At 39.4% G+C, this 22,628-nt stretch overlaps 3 protein-coding genes across 9 annotated transcripts in view; 1 reads left to right on the top strand and 2 right to left on the bottom strand.

Moving 5' to 3' along the window:
- The window catches only part of Cep89 (centrosomal protein 89), a 63,641-nt gene extending 46,676 nt beyond the window's left edge, over window positions 1-16,965 (bottom strand). For 2 of the 3 annotated variants that reach the window (XM_046447955.2, XM_046447957.2), the window contains exons 1-3: window positions 16,791-16,964; window positions 12,773-12,879; window positions 4,113-4,271 (exon numbers count right to left, since the gene is read on the bottom strand). In XM_046447955.2, the coding sequence (XP_046303911.1) occupies window positions 4,113-4,271; window positions 12,773-12,879; window positions 16,791-16,829 (305 nt within the window). In that variant the 5' untranslated portion in view covers window positions 16,830-16,964. Of the gene's footprint in view, window positions 1-4,112; window positions 4,272-12,772; window positions 12,880-16,790 lie in introns of all 3 variants that reach the window. The other variant, XM_046447956.2, reaches the window with a different exon arrangement.
- Faap24 (FA core complex associated protein 24) lies at window positions 16,351-20,134 on the top strand. 4 transcript variants are annotated; one of them, XM_058580439.1, is made up of 5 exons: window positions 16,351-16,418; window positions 17,465-17,583; window positions 17,707-17,846; window positions 18,174-18,326; window positions 19,214-20,134. In XM_058580439.1, the coding sequence occupies exons 2-5, from the start codon at window positions 17,478-17,480 to the stop codon at window positions 19,460-19,462; spliced, it is 648 nt and encodes a 215-aa protein (XP_058436422.1). In that variant the 5' UTR covers window positions 16,351-16,418; window positions 17,465-17,477; the 3' UTR covers window positions 19,463-20,134. The 4 variants fall into 4 exon arrangements, with proteins under 4 accessions (XP_058436422.1, XP_046303917.1, XP_046303914.1 ...); XM_046447961.2 differs by lacking the exon at window positions 16,351-16,418 and adding an exon at window positions 17,132-17,233; XM_046447958.2 differs by lacking the exon at window positions 16,351-16,418 and adding an exon at window positions 17,201-17,319.
- A 548-nt stretch (window positions 20,135-20,682) lies between these two features.
- Rhpn2 (rhophilin Rho GTPase binding protein 2) overlaps window positions 20,683-22,628 on the bottom strand; it is a 64,203-nt gene continuing 62,257 nt past the window's right edge. For both annotated transcript variants that reach the window (XM_046447954.2, XM_058580437.1), the window contains one exon: window positions 20,683-22,092. In XM_046447954.2, the coding sequence (XP_046303910.1) occupies window positions 21,832-22,092 (261 nt within the window). In that variant the 3' untranslated portion in view covers window positions 20,683-21,831. The remainder of the gene's footprint in view (window positions 22,093-22,628) is intronic.

The raw sequence follows: 22,628 nt of genomic DNA, 5'->3' as shown, positions 1-22,628 counted from the left end.
AGTACTGTAATACATTACAAATGTATAGAAGCATGAAGATTAAATCATCCACTCTCCCATCTCTTTATATACTCTTGGTATTTATCTTTTTTTCTATTTTTACAGTTATCACTGCCTACATATGTAATTTGTCTTGTTATTAATAATGTTAACAGTCAATATTTTATTGTTTTGTTTTTTGGTACTGGGGATTAAACCCAGGGGTGCTCTATCACTGAGCTACACATCCCTACCCCTTTTTATTTTTTAGTTTAAGACAGGGCCTCACTAAGTTGCTCAGGCTGGCCTTAAATTTGTGATGCTCCTGCCTCAGCTTCCCAAGTCACTGATTATAGGCATGCATGACTATAACTGGCTAACAGTTAACATTTTAAAAGATAAGAATAAGGCTGGGTATGCGTAACTCCCTGAGTTTGATCCCCAGAGCACGTGCCCATGCACACACATATACAGTAAGAATCAAATAGATATCCCAGTTTAGTCAGCAATTCCCCTTCTTCGGTGGGTTTTATTTTTTCCTGATTTTCACTGCAATAAATAACCCCATAATGAACACATATGTGCAAATAACCTCTTCTATTTTAAGAATTAGTTCTAGAAAACAAACCATCATGATAAGTTGCTGAGTCAAATGGATTGAACATTTTGCGTCTGTATAATATAGCACAAAAGTCATTTCACAAAACATTTTCTCAATCTATAACTACATGAGTAAATTTTTTTTTAATTTGCCAAAACAATTTAAATCTCACTAAATACACATTTCTTACCGAGAATAAATATTTTCCATATATTAGTGTTTCAGTCATAATTCTTCTATTGTGAATTAACTACATAAATCCTGTGGTTTACTTCTAGAATGTCCAATCCAGTTTGAAGTTAACTTTTTCATCTAGGAAAATTAAAATCCTGTCTTAATTCTTGTTGTAAATATTTTTCCTATTTATAATTTTATCTTGGCTACATGAATTTTGTTAGCATACAGATTAAAAATACTTTTTTGGCTGGTCACAGTAGCGCACGCCTATAATCCCAGTGACTCAAGAGGATAAAATAAGTTCAAAGCCAGCCTCAGCAACTTAGCAAGGCCCTAAGCAATGTAGAAAGACCCTATCTCAAAATTAAAAAATCAAAAAGGCTGGATAAGCACATAACACATAATTGCTCAGTGATTAAGTGCCCCTAGATTCAACCCCTTTGAGGACTGGGGGAATAACTCAGTGGTAGAGCACTTGTCTAGCATGCACAAGGGACTGGATTTGATCACAGGTATAGCAAAAGCAAAACAAAACTAAATAAAAAATTTTAACCTTTTAAATTCTTAGCTTAGAAGTAAATAGCAGTCATCTCCCTGAGAAGTTTGATAAGACTGGCCACTGGATTTCACGGTCATATTTATGTGTACATACATAATAATCTTTCACTCAATACTTTATTTTGGTGTATGACTCAGACAAGGCTCAAAGCTGATTTGTTTCTGAATATTGTTAATCAATATATTGTGGAATCCTTTCTTCCCCCTTGATCTTTGGAGTAGCCTCTATTAAAGATTTGATATGCTTGTAAACTCAAGGTTCACCTCAGGCATTCAAGACACCTCTCAGACACTGAGTCTAGCACTATGTTCACTACTTTAATAGTACGTTTTAAAATATGATGGGGCTGGGGCTAGGGTTGCGGCTCAGCAGTAGAGCACTCACCTAGCACATGTGGGGCGCTGGGTTCAATCCTCAGCACCACATAAAAATAAAATAAAGGTGTTGTGTCCAACTACAACTAAATCATGATATTTAAAAAAAAATATGATAGGGCTTATCCAGCCCTTCTACAGGGCTAGTATTCTTCCTTTCTAGATTTCTTTCTTTTTTTTTAATATTTTTTATTTGTCAATGGACCTTTATTTTAATTTATCTATATGTGGTGCTGAGAATCAAACCCAGTGCCTCAAACATACTAAGTACGCACCCTACCACTGAGCCACAACCCAGTCCTCTAGATTTCTTTTGATGGTGTTATGTGCTTATCCCTTTCAATTAGTTTTATACCTAAATTCTTATTTTGTCAGTGTAATTTTTACCAGAAGAAAAAATGGCTATATTCAAACATCTCAAAAATAGAGTCAAAATTTTAAAAAAAAATTTTTTTTAGGGCTGGGGTTGTGGCTCAGCAGTAGAGGGCTTGCCTGGCACGTGCAAGACCCTGGGTTCGATTCTCAGCACCACATAAAAATAAATAAATATATAAAGGCATTGTTTACAACTAAAAGAAATAAATATTTTTTAAAAATATATTTTTTTTAGTTGTAGATGGACACAATTCCTTTATTTTATGTATTTATTTTTATGTGGTGCTGAAGATCGAACCCAGTGCCTCACATATGCTAGGTGAGTGTTCTACCACTGAGCCACAACCCCAGCCCTAGAGTCAAGATTAAAATGGAAAAATAAAAACACAACTTAGAAGGAAAAAAAAAAAAAAAAAAAAAATATATATATATATATATATATATAAAATACTATAGTGGAAAATGTCTTTATAAATATAAACATAATGACAGAAACTATAAGGAGGACAACAGATAAATTCTGCTACATTAAAAATACAGAGGGCTGGGACTGTGGCTCAGCAGTAGCGCACTCGCCTGGCATGTGTGAAGCACTGGGTTCGTTTCTCAGCACCACATATAAATAAATAAAATAAAGATCTATCAACAACTAAGAAAAAAATGTTTTTAAAAAATACAGAATATTTGGTGTCAACATACCTTATATATAATCAAGATATGATAAATTATTATATAATGGTGTATTAAGAATTGTAATGCAAAAAATAATAATAATAAAAAAATAGAATATTTGGTATTGCTACATTAAAAATATAGAATATTTGGTATATATATATATATGTGTGTGTGTGTGTGTGTGTGTGTATACATACATACAGGCTAGGGGTATAGTTCAGTGATCAAGTATGTGCATAGTATGAGCAAGACTCTGGGTTTGATCCCCAGAACCAAAAAACAAAACAAAAAATTGTATATATATGACAGTTAAAACGGCAAATTTAAGCCAGGCACAGTGACACATTGCCTGTAATCCCAGTGACTCAGGAGGCTAAGGCAGAGGATATCAAATTTGAGGGCAGCCTCAGCAATTTAGTAAGACCCTAAGCAACCTGGGGAGACCCTGTCTCAAAACAAAAAAATAATAGGGAATGTGAATATAGCTCAGTGGCAAAATACCCCTGGGTTTAGGGCTGGGACTGTAGCTCAGCTGTAGCGCACTTGCCTAGCATGTATGAGGCACTGGGTTGGATTCTCAGCATCATGTATAAATAAATAAAATAAGATCTATCAACAACTAAGAAAAAAATCTAAAAAATACCTCTGGGCTTAATCTCCAGTGTATATATATGCAAATTAGATGTCCTCATTCTCACCCACAAGCCCCAAAAGCCCATCAGTGTCTTTGGTGCTCTTAGGGCACATTCCAACCCTCTGAACAAGATACCAAAGGCCACCCCACTCATCGTCCCCATCACTGGAGCCCTCACAGACACAAACATCTGCCTTCAATTGCTGCCATGTCTCTGGTCCCTGTTTCAGGGTAATTTATGTATGTCCCCAAGTGCTCCCCTCAACCCGCGCTTCCCCCAGAGGAAACCCTCCTGACCTCTCAGCCCTGTGTCAGCTCAAACCCAGCTGATGCAATAAAGAAAAGCTGTTCAAAGGGAAAACAGGCAAAACTTGCATGAGTACTCGGAGGAGAGATTCTGGAGGAATAATGAGAAAACTCTCTCTATTTGGGTTGTAGCACAGAGAATCTTATTCAGGGCTAAAAGCCAACACTAAATCACTGGCCCTGTGCTGTCATTAAAATCACCAGTGCTTTTACAAGTTTAGGGAGACACTTTGGAGAAAATTCTGATTCAAGGGCAATTAATGTCCCTGGACAGTGTCCCACTGACACTAAGGATAAAACCTGACAACTAAGTCTCTTATCATAAATATCATACACACATGTGCATGCCCTCTCCCACACACACACAGTGAAGATGCTGAGCTGCTCCTCTTCTGTCCCCAGCAAAAGCAGAGCCAGCAATACTGTTCCTACCCAAGCCCGTGCTCTGAGCTGGTGGCATAGGGCTGGATGAAGCTGTCCTTTTCCACGATGGAGACCTCACTTTCAGATCGGGATCTCTGGCGAGGCTGGGGAATGGCAACGGTCCGCCCAGTCAGTGTTGTTGCCAGAATGACTGCAGCCAGAGCAGATCTGTGGGTGAAAACATTCCAGTGGGACAGTGAGACAGGGACACTATGGTGTCTAACTGAACACCTATGGCCTACATGCCCATAGCCTGCTATGTACCATCAGACCATCTCGCTTAATTCTCACATCAACTGTATGAAGCAATTATCACCCCATTTTTCAAGCAAATTTAACTTGTAAAGATTTTCTAGCCAATAGCAGGTATAACCAGATCTCTAGTCCTGGAAGTCAGATCCCAAAGCCTATCTTCAAATAGTTTTCTTATTAAAATGAAAGATCAGAATGGAAGAAAAAAGAGATATAAAAATAAAGAAATGATGTAAAGGGATGCTTTTAAAACTCTTGCAAATTATTTAAAAATAGGTTATAGGAAAGATAGAAAAAACAGGTTCAACCTCCTGCCAAAAAAAGCCAAACAAAACAAAAGAACAGAGTCCGAACTGTCCCAGCTTATTGCCTGGGAAAATTTCCAGGTCACACAGCACAGGGAGAAGGAACTGAGGTGGGGCCAGGCAGACTCTCTGAGTTGAGAGATAGAGCTGAGAGTCCATGACACCAAGGCAGACAGAATTTGCAAGACAGAGTATTAGAAAGGAGAGAACTGCACAGAGAGAAACTTAGAGATCTGCAGAAGGTCCCCAAATGTTAAGCAGAATATTCCTCAGCACACATGTGCAAAGAAATGATCCAAGGCTGGAGGAAGAGCCATCCAAAGACATTAGAGGAACAGTGCCAGACGCTTACACAAGGCCTGGGACAGTGCCTGTTCCCACCAGATGGACTGGAAAAACGTATCATTCATGGGACACTGGGTACACAACTCGGAAAGGTCTGGCCTCAGTGGTGGGAAATAGCTAGTCCTACTTGAGCACTGTTCCAGACACTCCCTAACACATCAAACTCAAAAGATTCAACTGTTTCCTAGTAGCTTAACTGTATCCCAGAACAAAAACCAGTAAGATTTATAGGAATATAAAAATTTCAACAAGGTAAAATTCACAATGTGTTGTATTCAAAAAATAACCAGGCACATAAAGTGACAGAACATGATCTCTTATGAACAATCAATTGAAGCCCACTCAGAATTGAACATATATGTGAGAATTGGCAGAAAAGAACATTAAGAGGGCTATTATAACTGTATTCCATATGTTCAAAAAGGAGATGAAATGACAATATCAGAGATGAAAAATACACTGATACAGCAGATTAATCATTGCAGAAGACAAAAGCAACAGGAAATAACCAAAATGAAAAGAAAAAAATTTTTAAAAAGCATCAGTGAGATGTGGATTTTAAAAAATGCTGTTGTTCAATGTTTAAACCACTAAGTTTCGGTGCAGTATGTTACACAGCAAAATACTGATAGGCAGCAGACAGCATGAGCAGTGGGAACATGAAGTTCAGGGGCCAGGACTGGACCGACCACATGCTTTCTCCTAAAAAGCAACTTACCTAAGGCCATTCTGGCCCTACTCTGGCAAGTCAATAGGGTATGTTGCATTCCTCAGCAAACAACCTATTATCTCTCAAGGCTCTTGACTATAAGATTCCTCCCTGCCAATAAGAACATGCTAACTCTGAAGGGTAACCATAAAATCTGTTAAAAACACATTTCATCATTTACTAAAAACAGTCAATTAATTATTTATCAATTAAAACTGGTCAGCACAAACCAAGGTGACCAAGAGTTACCTTTAGGTCTTTATCATATGAATTTTTTATTAATTATTTATTTATTCTGATTTGTTATATATGACGGCAGAATGAAATTCATTTCATCTTACACATATAGAGCACAATTTTTCAAGTCACTGGTTGTACACAAAGTATTTTCACACCATTCACGTCTTCATACATGTACTTAGGGTAATGATGTCTAACTCATTCCACAGACGTTTCCTACCCCCATTTACCTCTTCCCCTCCCTCATCTTCATCCTATCTAAAGTTCCTCCATTCCTCCCATGCTCCCCCACCCCCATCACCATGATGAGTCAGCATCCTCATATCAAAGAAAACATTTGGCTTTTGGTTTTGGGGATTGGCTAACTTCACTTAGTATTATATTCTCTAACTCCATTCATTTACCTGCAAATGCCATGATTTTATTCTCTTTTAATGCTGAGTAATATTCCTATGTATGTGTGTATGTATGTATGTGTATATGTATATGTGTGTATATATATATATATATATATATATATATATATATATATATATATATATATACACACACACACACACACCAAAGTTTCCCTATCCATTCATCAACTGACAGGCATCTGGGTTGGTTCCTCAATTTAGCTATTGTGAACTGTGCTGCTATAAACATTGATGTGGCTGTGTCCCTGTAGTATGCTATTTTTAAATCCTTTGGGTATAAACCAGAGTGGGATAGCTGGATCAATTAGTGGTTCCACTCCAAGTTTTCCAAGGATTCTCCATACTACTTTCCAGATTGGCTGCACTAATTTGCAGTCCCACCAGCAATGTATGAGTGTGCCTTTTCCCCCACATCATCGCCAACACTTGCTGTTTGTATTCTTGATAGCTGCCATTCTGACTGGAGTGAGATGAAATCTTAGTTTTGATTTGCATTTCTCCAATTGCTAGAGATGTTGAACATTTTTTCATATATTTGTTGATTGATTGTATATCCTCTTCTGAGAAGTGTCTATTCAGTTCCTTGGGCCATTTATTGATTGGGTTATTTGGGTTTTTTTTTTTTTTGGTGTTAAGGTTTTTGAGTGCTTTCTATATCCTGGAGATTAGTGCTCTATCTGATGTGCTGTGGTAAAGATTTGCTCCCATTCTGTAGGCTCTCTATTCACCTCACTGATTGTTTCTTTTGCTGAGAAGAAGCTTTTTAGTTTGAATCCATCCCATTTATTGATTCTTGGTTTTAATTCTTGCACTACAGGAGTCTTATTAAGGAAACTGGGGCTAATCTGACATGATGGAGATTTGGGCCTACTTTTTCTTCTATTAGGCACAAGGTCTCTGGTTTAATTCCTACTTCCTTGATCCACTTTGAGTTGAGTTTTGTGCATGATGAGAGACAGAGGTTTAATTTCATTTTGTTACATGTGGATTTCCAGTTTTCCCAGCACCATTTGTTAAAGAGGCTATCTTTTCTCCAATGTATGTTTTTGGTTCCTTTGTTTAATATGAGATAACTGTAATTACGTTAGTTTGTCTCTGTATCCTCTATTTTGTACCACTGGTCTACAGGTCTATTTTGGTGCCAATACCATGCTGTTCTTGTTACTATTGCTCTGCAATATAGTTTAAGGTCTGGAATAATAATGTTACCAGCTCACTCTTCTTGCTGAGGCTATTATGAATATCCATATGCTTTGGCTATTCTGGGTCTCTTGTTTTTCCAGATGAATTTCATGATTGCTTATTCTATTTCATGGAATGTCTTTGGGATTTTGGTTGGGATTGCATTGTATAGCACTTTTGGTAGTATGGTCATTTTGACAATATTAATTCTGCCTATCCAAGAACAAGTAGATCTTTCCATCTTCTAAGGTCTTCTTTAATTTCTTTCTTTAGCGTTCTATAGTTTTCATTGTAGAGGTCTTTCATCAAGTTGGGTTTTTTTTTTTTTTTGAGACTATTGTAAATGGGGTGGTTTCCTAGTTTCTCTTTCTGAGGATTTGTCACTGATGTACAGAAATGCCTTTGATTTTGGACGTTGATTTTATATCCTGCTACTTTGCCGAATTCATTTATTATTTCTAAAAGATTTCTGGTGGAATTTTTTGGGACTTCTAGGTATAGAATCATATCGTTGGCAAATAGTGATAATTTGAGTTCTTCTTTTCCTATCGGTATCCCTTTAATTTCTTTCATCTAATTGCTCTGGCTAAAGTTTCAAGAACTATGTTAAACAGAAGTGGTGAAAGAGGGCATCCCTGTCTTGTTCCAGTTTTTAGAGGGAATGCTTTCAATTTTTCTCCATTTAGAACCATGTTGGCCTGGGGCTAGCATGTGATTTTAATCTCATAATAATAGTAACATTTAAGACCATGTGCAATGGGGACTTAAAAATCTGATGCTATCCTAAGTCAAAAGTTGACAGGTGGTAACCTGGAAACTTCTCCAAGTTTCAGATACTTCCGTAAGATCCCCAATAAAACCAGAGAAAATAATACAAGAGCCAAGAAACAACGTGACCCCTAGATCATCACCATTAACATCAAATGGTGCTGGAAAAAATGAATATCCATATGCAAAAAAGAAAAAAAAATGAACTTGAATTTATATCTTCCTTATATCTTCTATGCCATATACAAAATTTAACTTGAAATGAATCAGAAACCCAAATGGAAAGCCTAAAATCATAAAACTTCTAAAAGAAATATAGGTGAAAACTTTTGTGAATTTAGGCAAAGATTTCTTAGGCATGATACAGAGAATATGATTCATGAAAGAAACAAATTGATAAACTGGACGTCAGAAACACTAAGAAGTTTCAAAGAACTTTTGAAAGTTCTTTGAAAGGCACTGCTAAGAGACTAAAAGGACAATCCACAGACAAGAAAAAACTATTCGCAAATCCTATATTTGGTAAAGAAATTGTAAAATATATATATATTTGAAAAAACCCTCTCATGATGCAATAAGAAAACAACCCAATATTTAAAAATGGGCAAAAGACTTGAATCGATATTTCATTAAAGAAGAAACAGATAAGCATATGAAAAGATGCTCAATGCCATTTATTAGAGAAATGAAAAATAAAACCATGATGATATTACTACTATCATATTATGATATGCTCACAGCTCCTGTAACCCTTGTTATTTCCTAAGTAACTAGAGCAATAAGAACATTTTGTTGTTTAAGAATTTGGTCTTTTGTCCTTGATTCCTGAAGCAACTCCAGAACAGCTTCGGAGCAATAAAGATGAGAGACAGCCCTTCATTATTTACAAGCCCTTCCAAAACACCTCAATACACCTTAGATTAATGAGGTGATTTTTGGCAAATCCCTCAATAACCACAGATGGGAGTTGGTTGCCCGGGGAATAAGCCAGGTGCTCAAAGGGCAGGAACTTTCAGCTCCAAGGAGGGAGAAGGTGACCACCAACAGCCAATCACTTAATCAATCTTGCCTACATAATGAAACTTCCACAAAAACCCAAAAGACTGGTTCAGAGAGCTTGCAGGAAGGTGAACAAGAACACAACAATGTGCTGGTGATTTACCCCAAGTCCATAGGGCAGAAGCTCCTGAGCTAGAGACCCTTCCTGACCTCACTCTATTATCTTTTCATCTATTTACTTGTATCCTCTAAAATATCCTTTATAATATACTGTAAACCTGTTTCTCTGAGTTCTGTAAGCTGCTCTACGAAACAAACCAAATGTAAGAAAGGGTTGTGGAAACCCTGGAAACCCTAGCCAGTAGGTCAGAAACAAGTAAAACGAATTGGACTCTGTGATATCTGAAATGGGGAAGAGGCTAACCTGTGGCATCTGATGATATGGTGTTGACAGAACTGAATTGCCTCTAAGAGCTGCAATACACAACTCAATGGTAGGGGAGAGGAATCCAGCTTTGCTGGCTGCTCCCCTCAAGAGAGGACACTGACAGGCATCCCCTGTCTTGATTAGCTGCTGACATTAAAACAGGCTTAGATCCCACCTACCAGTAGAAATGGAGAAAATCTGGTTTCAATAGAAACATAAATAGAACAGCATCTTTAGAAAATAGTTTAGCAGTTTCTTAAATTAAATGCCCGTCTGTCTCATAACCCAAATATTCCACTCCTAATTACCTAAGAGAAATGAAAGCATGTGTCCAAATATTCATATGCAAATGTTCATAGCAGCTTTATTCTAATAACTAAAAACTAGAAACAGGTGAGTGGATAAACAAATTGTGGTATAAATATACTACTCAGCAATAAAAAGGATGAATTATTGATTTTCACAATAATGTGGAAGCATCTCAAATAATTACAAGTGAAAAAAGACAGCATAATTATTTTATGTAATTCTACTTATATAAAATTCTAGAAAATACAAACTAATCTACAGTGACAGGTTAGTGGTTACCTGTGAGTGGAGGTGGGTTGGGCAGGGGAATGGGAAGAGAGGAACAAGAGAAAGGCATAGCAGAGGGGTTTTAGGAATCTCTTGGGCATCATTATCTTTAATGTTGTAATGGTTTGACAGAGATAAACGTATCTTGAAAATTAGCAAATTATGCATTTTAAATATGTAGTTTACTATACATATTATACCTCAGTAAAATACTTTTAAAAGACAAATAACTGTCTAAAGCAAAAACAGTAGCAATGCACTTTTGGATTTCTACATGTAGAATTAAAATTTTATGAATCCCGCTATTACATATAATTAATGCACTAAGTTTTTTAAAAAAGAGTGGAAATTTACGACAATAGTCACACAAAAGATGGGAAGGAAGAAATAGAAGTAAATTGCCAGAAGGCTTTGCATTAAATATGAAGTGGAATAATAATATTAAAGGTTAATTGAGGTGTCATTAAAAAAATTATTTTTTTGAAATCCAGAAATACGCCTAATTTGCCAAATCCATATCTACTATTTGGGGGTTATAAAGATCATAGCCTAGGAAAATATTTTTGTAAAGCACAGGATACTATGAAATTTTTCTAATAAAACAAGATTTGCCATGAAATAATACATTTTATTTGTTTTTCTGGGGCATAATGGAATGGGAAGCTACTCCCCAGCCCCAGCTACTGCCATGGTTGCATGAAGCCCCAACAATGCAACATAGTTGTTCCCACAAACACTGAAGAGTTGGGCAGAGCCACATCTGCACCACAGCCAGGCCACTCCTCTAGCCAGCCTTGAGATCTGTGCCAGATGCTAATACTCAAGCCTTGCAGGTGACCAAGAGAGATATGACAAACAGGATCCCTCTCATGGGGTTGTTGGGAGGAAGAAATGAGGAGACGCTTCTTCAGTATTTACCAAGGCAGTTGGCACAAAGTAAACACTACTACTATTCATGGTATCCAGACTGTGCTGAAGAAAAAGCAAATGCTAAACATTTCACACTGTTTTTTTTCTCTGGTAGTGGAACCGAACCCAGTGCATGCTAGGCAAGCACTCTACCACTGAGCCCTTCGAAGTTTTTTTTTTTTTTTTTTTTTTTTTAAATCAGGGGTACACAACATTCTAGAACCAAAGAACACTAAAAAGAAGGTACCACCCTGTAATGAAATTAGTTCTTATTCACTGTTAATAACCCAGAAGTCAATGTCTTCTATGGACTAAAAATAGACCCAAACTCTGTCTAAAAGGTACAACGCAGGGGTGTCTTAGGAATGAGAGTCAGGGTAGCTGCTATTTCAGAGCACTGGAGGATAGGGTATGTCAAATTTCAGCAGTGAATGTACTTCTTAAAGAACATAAAGCAGTTCTTTTAAAAGACAGGATTGTTTTTAAAAAGAAAATCAAGTGGCCAGGAGTGGTGGCACATCCCTGCAATCCCGGGACTCAGGAGGCTGAGGCAAAAGGATCACAAGTTCCAGACCAGCCTCATCAATTTAGTGAGGCCTTAGGCAACTTAATGAGGCCCTGTTCCAAATTAAAAAATAAAAAGGTTGATATTTAAAAGAATAAAAATAAAAATAAAAAGGGCTGGGGTTGTGGCTCAGTGGTAGAGCACTTGCCTAGCACGTGTGAGGCACTGGATTCAATTCTCAGCACCGCATATAAATAAATAAAATAAAGGTCCGTTGACAACTAAAAATTTTTTTAAAATAATAAAAAAAAAAGGGTTGGGAATCTATCTCAGTGATTAAGTGCCCCTGGGGTCAATTACTGGTATCATAAAAAGAAAAGAAACTATGTGCACAATTCAAAACTCTTTCTAAAGTACTGTTACCTGGCTGGGATGTAGTTCAATGGTACAGTATGAGCTTAGCACATACAAGGCCCTGAGTTTAAAACCCAGCACCAAAAGAATAAAGGAAGTGCTATTAACCTGAACACTCGGGTTTTAATGCTTTTTAATATTTTAAAAATTTTGGGGGAGGGTACTAGGGATTGAACTCAGGATCACTCAACCACTAAGCTACATCCCAAGCCCTATTTTGTATTTTATTTAGAGATAGGGTCTCAATGAGTTGCTTAGCACCTCGGTTTTGCTGGCTTTGAACTTGATCCTCCTGCCTCAGCCTCCTGAGCTACTGGGATTACAGGCATGTGCCTAGGCACTGGGCTAATGCTTTTTTATTTTGAAAAACACTAATTACATCCAATCATAAAATTTGAGACCATACACCTTACTTGGAGAGACCCTAGGTAAGTTCTTTATCCTCAGAGAAGCCAGATTAAGTTCAGCAATATAGAATTGTGGTAAATATTTCAAAGGATGTGCTTCTAATTACCCTACTTGTGAACTTGTGTGTGTGTGTGTTTTTTAATAGTTCCAGGATCCAGTACTTGGTGCTTAGGATAGGAGTAACCTCAGGGTGTGCTCATCTGAGACTCACCTTGGTCTCTCTGGAGATACATTAGGGCTTCGGGGAGGAGGTGTTCGAGGTACAGCTGGTTTTGGAGCGATGGTGGCTGCAGGGAGGAGGCCAGGGGTGATGTGTTTCTGCACAAATGAAACCCAGCAGAGGTTACTGGGATGGAGTAATCACTGGTCCTGTCACTACCACCACTTCCCATGCCCAGAAGGGGAAACATGCACTGGTCAATGAGGGATCCAGCCCCATCAGGAGCCCCACTCCTGCCCTAGCACTCCCAATCCCCTTCTGGCCATACTAGTGCACCCAGCAGGGGAGCCCACTGTGGGGGTCCTCTTGTCCTTTTCTCCTCACAATAGCTTTCTGGACCATATCCCAGAGTCACTCCTAGCCTCTCTACTTGTTCCATAGTAGTACTCCCAGTGATGTCCCCTGTGCGTCCCCTGCTGTGAAGGGTGACTTCCTAAGAAGAAGGTGACTTTCTTATCTTTAGTAATCCTGGAACTCTAGCACTGAGCACACTGCCCTATATCTGGTAGGAGCTTAATAAATGTTTTAGATGGCTTATCTCAAACACACAGAGTAATGAAAAACACTCCTATATAAAATGAAATTCAGATCCTGCTTTATGTAACAGGGATCCCTCAGAAGTTTCTGGGACTAGCCCAATCTTTATTTTCTGGGCACTAGCTATTCACTCACACCTACGAGCAGGACACCATGCAACATTGAGAAAACCTTGTCTTCGAGGAGGTATAGAGGAAAAACACCCAAATAGTTAATCTAGAACACAGAATTACAGAGTGACAAGCAAGAGGTAAAAACAAAATGCTGAGGTAGCCCAAGGAAGAAAGGGCTCCTTCAGGTCCTGGGGGCCAGCAAGGGGACTTCAAGTGTTCCCCTTGGAGAAAATCACAGAGGCATTTAGACTGGGTCTTCAAAGATGGTCACTGCTCCCACATTTGGAATGTGATGGAAGAGCATTCTGGGCACAGCGTGAGCAGAGGAATGGAGCAAGACACTGGTGATAGTACTCTGCAAATAATGAGTACCCTAGTTTGACAGGTCACAGAGTCACCTGGAAGGCGAAAAGCTACAACAGTGGGCTGGGGGTAACAATGAGGATTATTCCCATTTGCAAGCCTTTGGAACCAGATGAGGATATCCTATGGTCTAGTGAGGAGCACCCTTTGAAAATGGACCCTTCAAAGACTAATCAAATAGTAATAGACACAAAGTACAGGGGAGGAGGAGATGTGCAGCTGGGACAACTCTCAGGAGTGAGGGATGGGCAGACCTAAGGGTCTCCTTGCTACCTTAGTCCCATTTGCAGGGCACTCCCAGGAACAGGTGTTGCAGAGCAGTCTTTGCCACTTCTCTCCACTTTCTTTACCTCTCTTGTATGGTGCATACCACTCTGCATTTGTCATAAAACTTAGTTTACATGTCTGTCTCCTCCCTCACCCCTACCACCACCTGGGAGATATGCAAGGACAAGAAAGGGTTTTCTTCTTAACCTTCAAATCCCCAGGGGCTGGTATCTAGAAGGGCCTCCAAAAAGACCTCAGGATTTTTGTTTTTGTTTCAAAAGAGTAAATCCCTCATAGTATGATGAACATTTCTTACATGTGCCATTATAATCATTTCCCAACTATGGTCCTCTCACCTCTGGTCTCTGAAAGACAAGATGATTCTATCTCTACCCAGCAAGAAAATCCTCATAGACAGCTCCACTCTCTTGATGATATGTAAGTGGTCTAGCACAGCATACGTCTCTATAAGTTGGTTTCTACCAATGGACCTAGATTCATCTTTTGCAATCTTGCCTCATTCCTGCTCATAATCTTTTTTTCTTTTTACCTTTTTTGTGATGCTGGGGATTGAATCCAGAACCTTGCTCATGATAGGCAAATGTTCTGCCACTGAGCTATATAAACAGCTCCCCGCACACATTCTTGCTTTGGCACTCAGAATTTCCTTCCATTTCCCAAAAAGCAAATAATAGATTCTTTTTCAGTTCTTGGTATTTGTTGTCTTCTCCACCCAGAATTCTCTTTCCTTACTACTACCTCCAAGGCTCAGCTCAACTCTCTGGATTCTTAGCTGCCTCTCCAATGGTACAGATCTCTATAGTAGCTTTTATGTTACCATTCTGTGTTGAATTATTTTTGGACTTATCTATCCTATGAATAGTGCAGCTGTCAATCTTTTGTGGTTATCTGCACATAGCAAGAACTCAACAATATATATTGCTTCAAGTAGAAATTCAGTGAACATGCTGGTTTGGGTTAGTAAAATTACAAGGGCTTCAAAGTGGGAGTGGTGGCACACAACTTTTAATCCCAGCAACTCAGGAGACTAAGGCAGGAGGATTACAAATTTGAAGTTGGCCTTGGCAATTTGATGAGGCCCTAGTCATATATATATATATATATATATATATATATATATATATATATATATATATATATATAATATATGTGTGTGTGTGTGTAAAAGGTGAATGCTTCTCAACATCCACCTGTTTAAAATAACTTCAGCTAATAACACAAATTCAAGTGAGACATGCTCTCTGGCCTTATTTTAAAACAGAGTTTAGGAGTGCTCTTGTTACAATGCTTTTTCTGCACTTTAATATTAATTTTGTGGGAAATTCAGTATCAGTAGGTTTGGGTTTGGAACAAGGGAGTTGGTGGTGTTTAAAGAGAGTAATTATAAAGATGACTGGTGGATTTACAGCTGGAAAAGATGATCCCCAGTGTCAGGTGGGTTGAGGTGGCTAAGGGAACAAAGCACCAGGCAACAACCAATCAGACGCCCTCAGACAAGCAGTGATAATCACCTGTCAATCAGCGGGGTCTCCTGACTGATCCTGGAAGGACATGGAGCTCTAAGATCCCCGACCAACCCCAGGAGGACAAGGGACCCTAAAAACCTCCCTTTCCTGTCCCAAGCCCTTCCTTCTTGCCCTAAGCCCGATAAAATTACAATCTGGCTGAGCCCGGTAGCGACTCCCCAGGACCCGTTCTGTTGGACTGGAAGGTCTCGCCAGGGAGCGAATCTCAATAAAATCTTATTCAGCAGCTTTTTAATCTGCCTCCTTTTGGTCACCGGTACCTGACCTTACATCCTCTCATCGAGGATGAGAGGTACCAGTGGGTCATTAAAAGTTGGTAGGATCAGGAACCAGGGGTATAACTCAGTGCTTGCCTACCATAGGCAAATTTATGGGTTGGATCCCCAGCACCGCCAAAACAAATAAACAAAACGCACCGCTGGTAGGACCAATAAATTACAGAAGAGGAGAAAGGAGGTGTCAGAGGATTGTTGGGAGTCAGAATCCTAGAGGAAGTAAGAAAGACAACAGGGGTAGTGAGAGAATGAGACCGGGAATATAAATACACAGTGACAGTGTGGCCACGGGAAGATCTAGAAGGCAGCAATCCAGGTGTGTCTTGGAGCGGGTGGGGGGATGGGGGTGGATCTGTGAGTGCTGGGGAAACGGGGTGCCGGGGGGGGGGGGGGGGAGAGTCCAGAGGCTGCAGTGGCATGATCAGATTGGTGTTTTAAAATATTTCCTTTGGCTTCTATGTGGAGAACGGACCTCGGGGAAGAGCAAGGGTGAAAGCAGAGAAACTTGTGATGAGCTGTTTAGGAAGCAGACCAGGTATTTGGTGGGTAGAATCGATGGGATTTGCTGATGGGTACGTGGTGGGTGATGGAGGGAGAAATCAAGAAGGACTCCCCAGCGGGGATATCCAGCAGAGGGGCATCTTGTAGCAGGCAGGAGCGAACTCCCCAGTACCGAAGCGAATGTTGCAGGGAAGACAGTGATTCCTGTCTGTCTGCGGCGGATTCTGTGGTCGATGATTCTTTAGACCTGACTAATTAGGGCCTCTCGAACTAAAAACCACTTCCCCCGGTGCCGCCGCCTTGTCTCAATCTCAGGCCAAATACCAAACCTTCCCTAGAAACTCTCCCTCCTTAACTCCCGGCCGCACAGACAAAAGCGTAGGACGCAGGGCCTGAATCTACTTACGAACTGGCTCTTGCGGCTTCTCCGAAATCCCCGGAGCATCCTTGCTGCAGGGGCTGGCCAGGCCCGGGGCTGGATTTACAAGCATAGATCCCCAAAGCTGGGGACTCCTCTTTAAAATCGGTCTCGCTCCCAAGGGCCTAATTCCAGACGCTTTTTCTTCCCTAAAGGACTTCGAAACAACCACACCTGCCATTGGCTGTGTTTGGTCTTTGACCAATCAGAGCCAAGGTTACTTCCACCTCCGTCGCTCTTGGCAACTAGCGGGTCCCGTTTAAATAGCCACCAGTGAGGAAGCGGTCCGCGCTTTCAGCTCTCTTATTGGTCATCTCAGGTGCTCGTCTCTGATACCATAGCCTATCTGGCACTGTGGAAGGCCGAAGGCGGGTAGAATGAAAAACTAGGCGAGCCCGGCGGGTTGACATCCGGAAGTGGGGCGGCCTCGGGTAATGTTTCGGGAACCTCTGGACCGGGGCGAAAGTGGGGTCCTAATTCCGGACTGGACTGAGCTGAGGCACCAGGGCCCAGGCAGGTGCTGAAAATGAGGTGCTCACGAGGGCAGAAATCTCCGGGTTCTTAAGACTTTGAGAGACCAAGAGGCCCCTAGCTTCATAGTGGAATGGGGGACCCTGTGCGCGAGAGTTTGCCCTAGTGTCGTCTTGCGTTTCCCACTTTAGGTCCAGACCACCGATGGAAAAGAATCTCCCTGGAGGAACAGGCCCCGTGCACGTGCCCTTTGGGCATATTGTAGCTAATGAGAAGTGGCGCGGGTCTCAGCTGGCGCAGGGGATGCAAGGTCGGTGGGCAGCTTGTCAAATGTCCTTTCCTTCCTCCGCGCATTAAAAAAAAAAAAAAAAATTACATATTGCCGCCTTTTTATCCAAAGTTCACAGAACTCATTTTGTTTCCGTGTTTTAAGGGAAAATTAAACTCGTCTTTGAGGATGGACTGACACCAGTAGATTTTTACCTGTCCAGCAGATCCTGCATTCTTTATGTTACTGAAGCTGATTTGGTGGCAGGAAATGGCTACAGAAAAAGACTTGTTCGAGTTAGAAATGTAAGTACTGAATTAAAAGAAACTGAAATTGAACATTGACTCTCTCTATCCCTTGGAACAATTTACGTGTTATACTATGGGCCAGTTTAAGCACCTTCTAGCTTTGTTTTTGTTTATTTATTGGTGCATTATAATTATACAAGGTAGTAGAATTTGTTGTTATATATTTGTATATATGCTGTCAATTGTATATATGCATAACTGTCAATTTCGTTTTCTGTACTGCCCATTACCCTTCCCTCCCACTTCTCCCAGGTCCTCCTTTTTGCTTTCTTAACTTTGAAAGGGATTTTTGTTACAAAATGATTTACTGTCTTTTCTTTGAAGTCTGGAAACCTTCAAGGGATTGTAGTAGTTGAAAAAACACGGATAAATGAACAGTACTTCCCAGCCATCCAGAAGTTTACTGTGCTGGACCTAGGGATGGTGTTACTTCCAGTGGCCAACCAGATAGAAGCATCCTGCCTCATTGTTCAGTTAGTAAGTACCGATTTCCTCCTTCACAATAGCCCTGTCCTCATTAAGATTCTCAACTGACCTTTATGAATCCTTTCTTGACGCTGGCATCTGTCTTTGCCATAGTTGCAACCCATGAATCCAATGTCTTTCCTTGTGTTGATTTATCAAAACTTGAGAAGTTGAAGTAAGGAAGTTTATAATATACTGTGTGTTCATCTACAACTAAATAAATATTTAAAAGAAAAAAAAATTGGTTCTCCATTGTCTTCACTGATTTTTCCATTGGATTGTTCATTAGTATCTTCTGGAACTTTTTAAAAAGTTTAGGGCTGGGAATATAGCTCAGTGGTGGAGCAATCCCCAGACTGGGGGGAAAAAAAATTGATACATGGACCTCAACTGTGACCAATTAAAAATTAGAACATGGGGGTAGGGCCTGAATGTCAATTTTGTGTATGTTTTTTAAGTCCTGCCTCCGATTTGCAGCTAGGGTTGAAAACCAAATTGGAAATGCAAGTGACACTATGTGGTTCCTGGATTCCTCTCCACTACACCACTTTCTTCACTGTTCCTAACTTCCCATGATTATGATGCTATTATCTGCCTTGGGAAAACTCCAGTAACTAAAGGCTAAATTTCTCCTTTGAAAGGCAAGCTTGATAGGTTGTTTGAAGTAGATCTTATTTAGATGTAGCCATCATTTAACCTAGCACAAAATTCAAGTTTTGCTAAGTGTGGTCATATGGTCTATCTTTTAATAATTTCACTAATGTCTGAAAATTTATATTCATGGTGTATAAAAACATTTAAACCCATGAGTCAAGGTGAACCAAATGGAAAACTATTTTTTAAAAACTGCTGGTCCTCTAGAGGGCACTCATGTGTTTTTCCCTTAATTTCTGGTTCAGGTACAAGAGCAATCCAAAGAACCCAGTAAGAACCCTTTCCTCAAGAAGAAACGGGCTCTACTGTCTGAGCCATACCTTCTTCGAACTGTGCAGCAGATCCCAGGAGTTGGAAAAGTTAAAGCTTCCCTTCTGCTTCAGAAGTTCCCAAATATCCATGAATTGAGTAACGCTTCTGTTCAAGAACTTGAGCTGGTAGTAGGACAAGTGGTAGCACAGCAAATCCACACCTTCTTCACCCAGTCCAGGTGACAGCTGCCCTCACATCTATTGTTTTCACCTTTGACCATGAACTACAGGATCTGGTTTTCATATTCAAAAAACAAGAAAAAAGCCAGGTGCAGTGGCACACACCTCTAATCCCAGTGGCTGGGGAGGCTGAGATAGGAAGATCGCAAGTTCAAAGCCAGCCTCAGCAGTGTACCAAGATGCTATCTCAAAGTTTAAAAAGGGCTGGGATTGTGTCTCAGTGGTTAAGTGTCCCTGGGTTCAATACCTGGTATTAAAACACACACACACACACACACTCAAAACAAAACAAAAATAGAGAATCTTACAGCATCTAGTGAAAGCTGAGGTAGGCCTTGATGGAGCCTGTGGTTATGCTGCTTTGCTGTCAAGTTTGAAAATTTAAGTTACCCTCAGGTGGCAATGCCCTCATTCTGCTAAGTTGGGGGGAAAGATAGCTCAAATCTTCCTAAGAGAGTCAGGGACTCTCAGTAAAAAGACAGGACAGATTTTTATGAGTGACCCTGACCTGCATCTGTCATGGAAAAGACTTTCAGGTGGTGGATGTATCCATCAAAAGGAAACTAATGCACAATGAAGCCCTGTGTATCGTAAGCCCCTTCCTTCTTGGACTCAGAGGTGCTGTTCTTCAGGTCTCGTCTGCCAGTGTAAATAAACAAGTGCACAACAGCTCCTTTCATGGTTCCTTTGTTCCTTCATTTTCTCCTTCCTTTTTTTGGCAGAGGGAGGGTGGCCAGTTTATAATCACTGGACAAGTGTTCTGAACACAGAAAGCCTAGAGTGTGAAATTCCCCATTTATAGATGAGAAGTTAATGTATGTAAGTAAGAAAAGAATGTGTTTATAGATGAATGCCCAACAGTGGGGGGGATACACAAGAAAACAGAAGCAGCTGCATCTAGTGAGGAGAGTCAGGGCTGTGGAGCAAAAGTTATAACTACCATTCAAAACACAATTAAGAACACCATATGTTTTAAAAGTTATTAAATAACCAGTTTTATGAATTGTTAGTAATTTTTAAAAATCAAACACATGGGCTGGGGTTGTGGCTCAATGGTGGCGTGTTTGCCTAGCATGTGTGAGTCACTGGGTTCAATTCTCAGCACTACATATAAATAAATAAAGATCCATCAATAACTAATAGAAATTAAAAAAAAAAAAATTGTGTATGAGGTTAATGAAAACTTGAAAGAAGGAATTAAAGTAAAATAAAAGCAAAAAAACTCAGATAAATGAAGGTGTTTATTTAAATATTTATACAAACATGGCCCTAATAGCAGTAGATATACTTTCCCAAAGGTGGTTGCTTCCTTAAAGATATTGCACAATAGAAAATACTTGTTAATTCTCACATTAAATTTCAGCTATACTTTAAAAGCTATGTCATTTGTATGTCAACCATGAATCTTTAATTAGAGTCACAGTGTCATCCAAGTTACAGCCAAAGAAATCAAATTGGTAAGAATGTTCATTTAAAAAGTCAAATAGAACTTTAAACCTGAATCATTTACATCTTTACCTTACAAAATATAAAAACTACTTTTTTAACCAAGACTCTAAAAATATATAGTTATGTACTTTCTACTTTAAACAAAATGAAAAATAAAGTTTTGAGTATCAAACAGTATATTATCTACCCTGTAGACAGCATCTCCATCTAACACTGCCACTGTGTTAGCAACTTATAAATGGTCGGACTAGAGGAAAAGGTGCTCCTAAATTATTTTTATTTTATGTTTTATTTTTAGCAGTTCTGGGCTAACCCAGGGCTCTGAGTTGGGTTCAATCCCCAGGACTGCAAAAAAAAAAAAAAGTCAAAACAAATTTGGCACTAGACTTTATCTGGAAATAGCGTTCATATTATGTAGAAATAATAGTAAAATCTTATCACGTTAGTAAGTTCCCATGAGGAAGCAGTTCTTTGGAGCAGTTTCTAGTAACAAATTTCATTCTGTCATAGTCCTCCGACCTGCCTTAACTCAAGGGTCCTCTGAACTCTAGGTTAAGGAATGAGTATTATCCAAACTTTAACACTTACAAATAGTTCTATTTTTATAGGAAACCCCAATTTAACTCAGCGCCTGAAATTTATAACTGTAACCACTGAAAACAGCCATAATATCCATACTATTCTATTTACAATATTTTATAGAATAAATATCTTGCAGCAATATAGTGACATTCCTCAAATAAGCATATTTTCCACAAATTTCTAGAGGTTTCTTGTTACTTTCTTAAAAGCATGTCAAATACAAGTTTACACTGTGACAAAATGGGATTTGAGAATATTTGGATATTTTCCATATGGCACAAATTTTAAGGCCTAGTTAGCCCTAGAAACATTTGGGGCCTGAACATTTCTGTTTCCTCCCATTAGTATAAAGAGCTATCAGTGTTGAGCAGGCTGAAAGGAGTGGGGAACTTCTTCTTGATGTGAGGTCTTGCCACCCCAACTGCAGGGAGGCACAAGGTGCTGGCCGACTTCTGTCTGTTCTTATTGGTGCCCCAACTCAAAAAGGAAAGTTTTTTCGAGACTTTCTTGGTTTTATCACTTTTATCATCATCCTCTATGGCTAAGCAGATCATGGAATAAGTTTTCTGCATTCCCACAGAGTACGTGGCACTCTTATTATGCTGCACATAGAAAAGGAAGGAAAAAAGATGTCAGACATCTTCAAGATACTTAGTAAATTATTATAAAGTTTGAGACAGTCTGCACTTAGCCTCTTCAAGCTGATTAACTCTGAAACATGGGTGACCAGTGTTTACATAGAATTTGACCCTTGAAAGCAAGGACAATTTTTAAGAAATATACTCAGTAGTAGTAATTTAGGCTTGGGAACCATTTCTCACTTTTTAAGGTTCTTATTTTGAGAAAGTAAAATAACCACGGTAAACAATAGGAAAATACAGTAGGTCTTCCTCTGGTTTCCAGGCCCTCCCTCCAAGGTAACTACTGTGTTATACTTCTAGAGATAATGTGCATATGTGTGCATAAGTATACTTCACCATTTGTCTTCTTAAAAGGAATACACACTATACTGCACCCTGCTTTTTTCAATTAACAGAACTTAGATTTCAATCCATGCCAGCAGATGTAGATCAGTTTCATTGTCTTTAAGGACAATATAGAATCCATCATGAAGACACTGCTATTAACTTTTCTCCCC

This window comes from Marmota monax, unplaced genomic scaffold, assembly GCF_021218885.2.
Source record: "Marmota monax isolate L192 unplaced genomic scaffold, Marmota_monax_Labrador192_F-V1.1 WCK01_AAM20220418_F8-fsc00101, whole genome shotgun sequence".
NCBI lineage: Eukaryota > Metazoa > Chordata > Mammalia > Rodentia > Sciuridae > Marmota > Marmota monax.
This window is presented reverse-complemented; position numbering and strand designations above follow the sequence as displayed.

Bases quoted from the DNA above. Each gene is read 5' to 3' on its own strand.
- Faap24 (XM_046447958.2), top strand. From the start codon at position 17,237: ATGTTTCGGGAACCTCTGGACCGGGGCGAAAGTGGGGTCCTAATTCCG. The intron at 17,584-17,706 runs GTCGGTGGGCAG...CCGTGTTTTAAG, and splicing joins GCTGGCGCAGGGGATGCAAG to GGAAAATTAAACTCGTCTTT. The intron at 17,847-18,173 runs GTAAGTACTGAA...TTTTCTTTGAAG, and splicing joins GACTTGTTCGAGTTAGAAAT to TCTGGAAACCTTCAAGGGAT.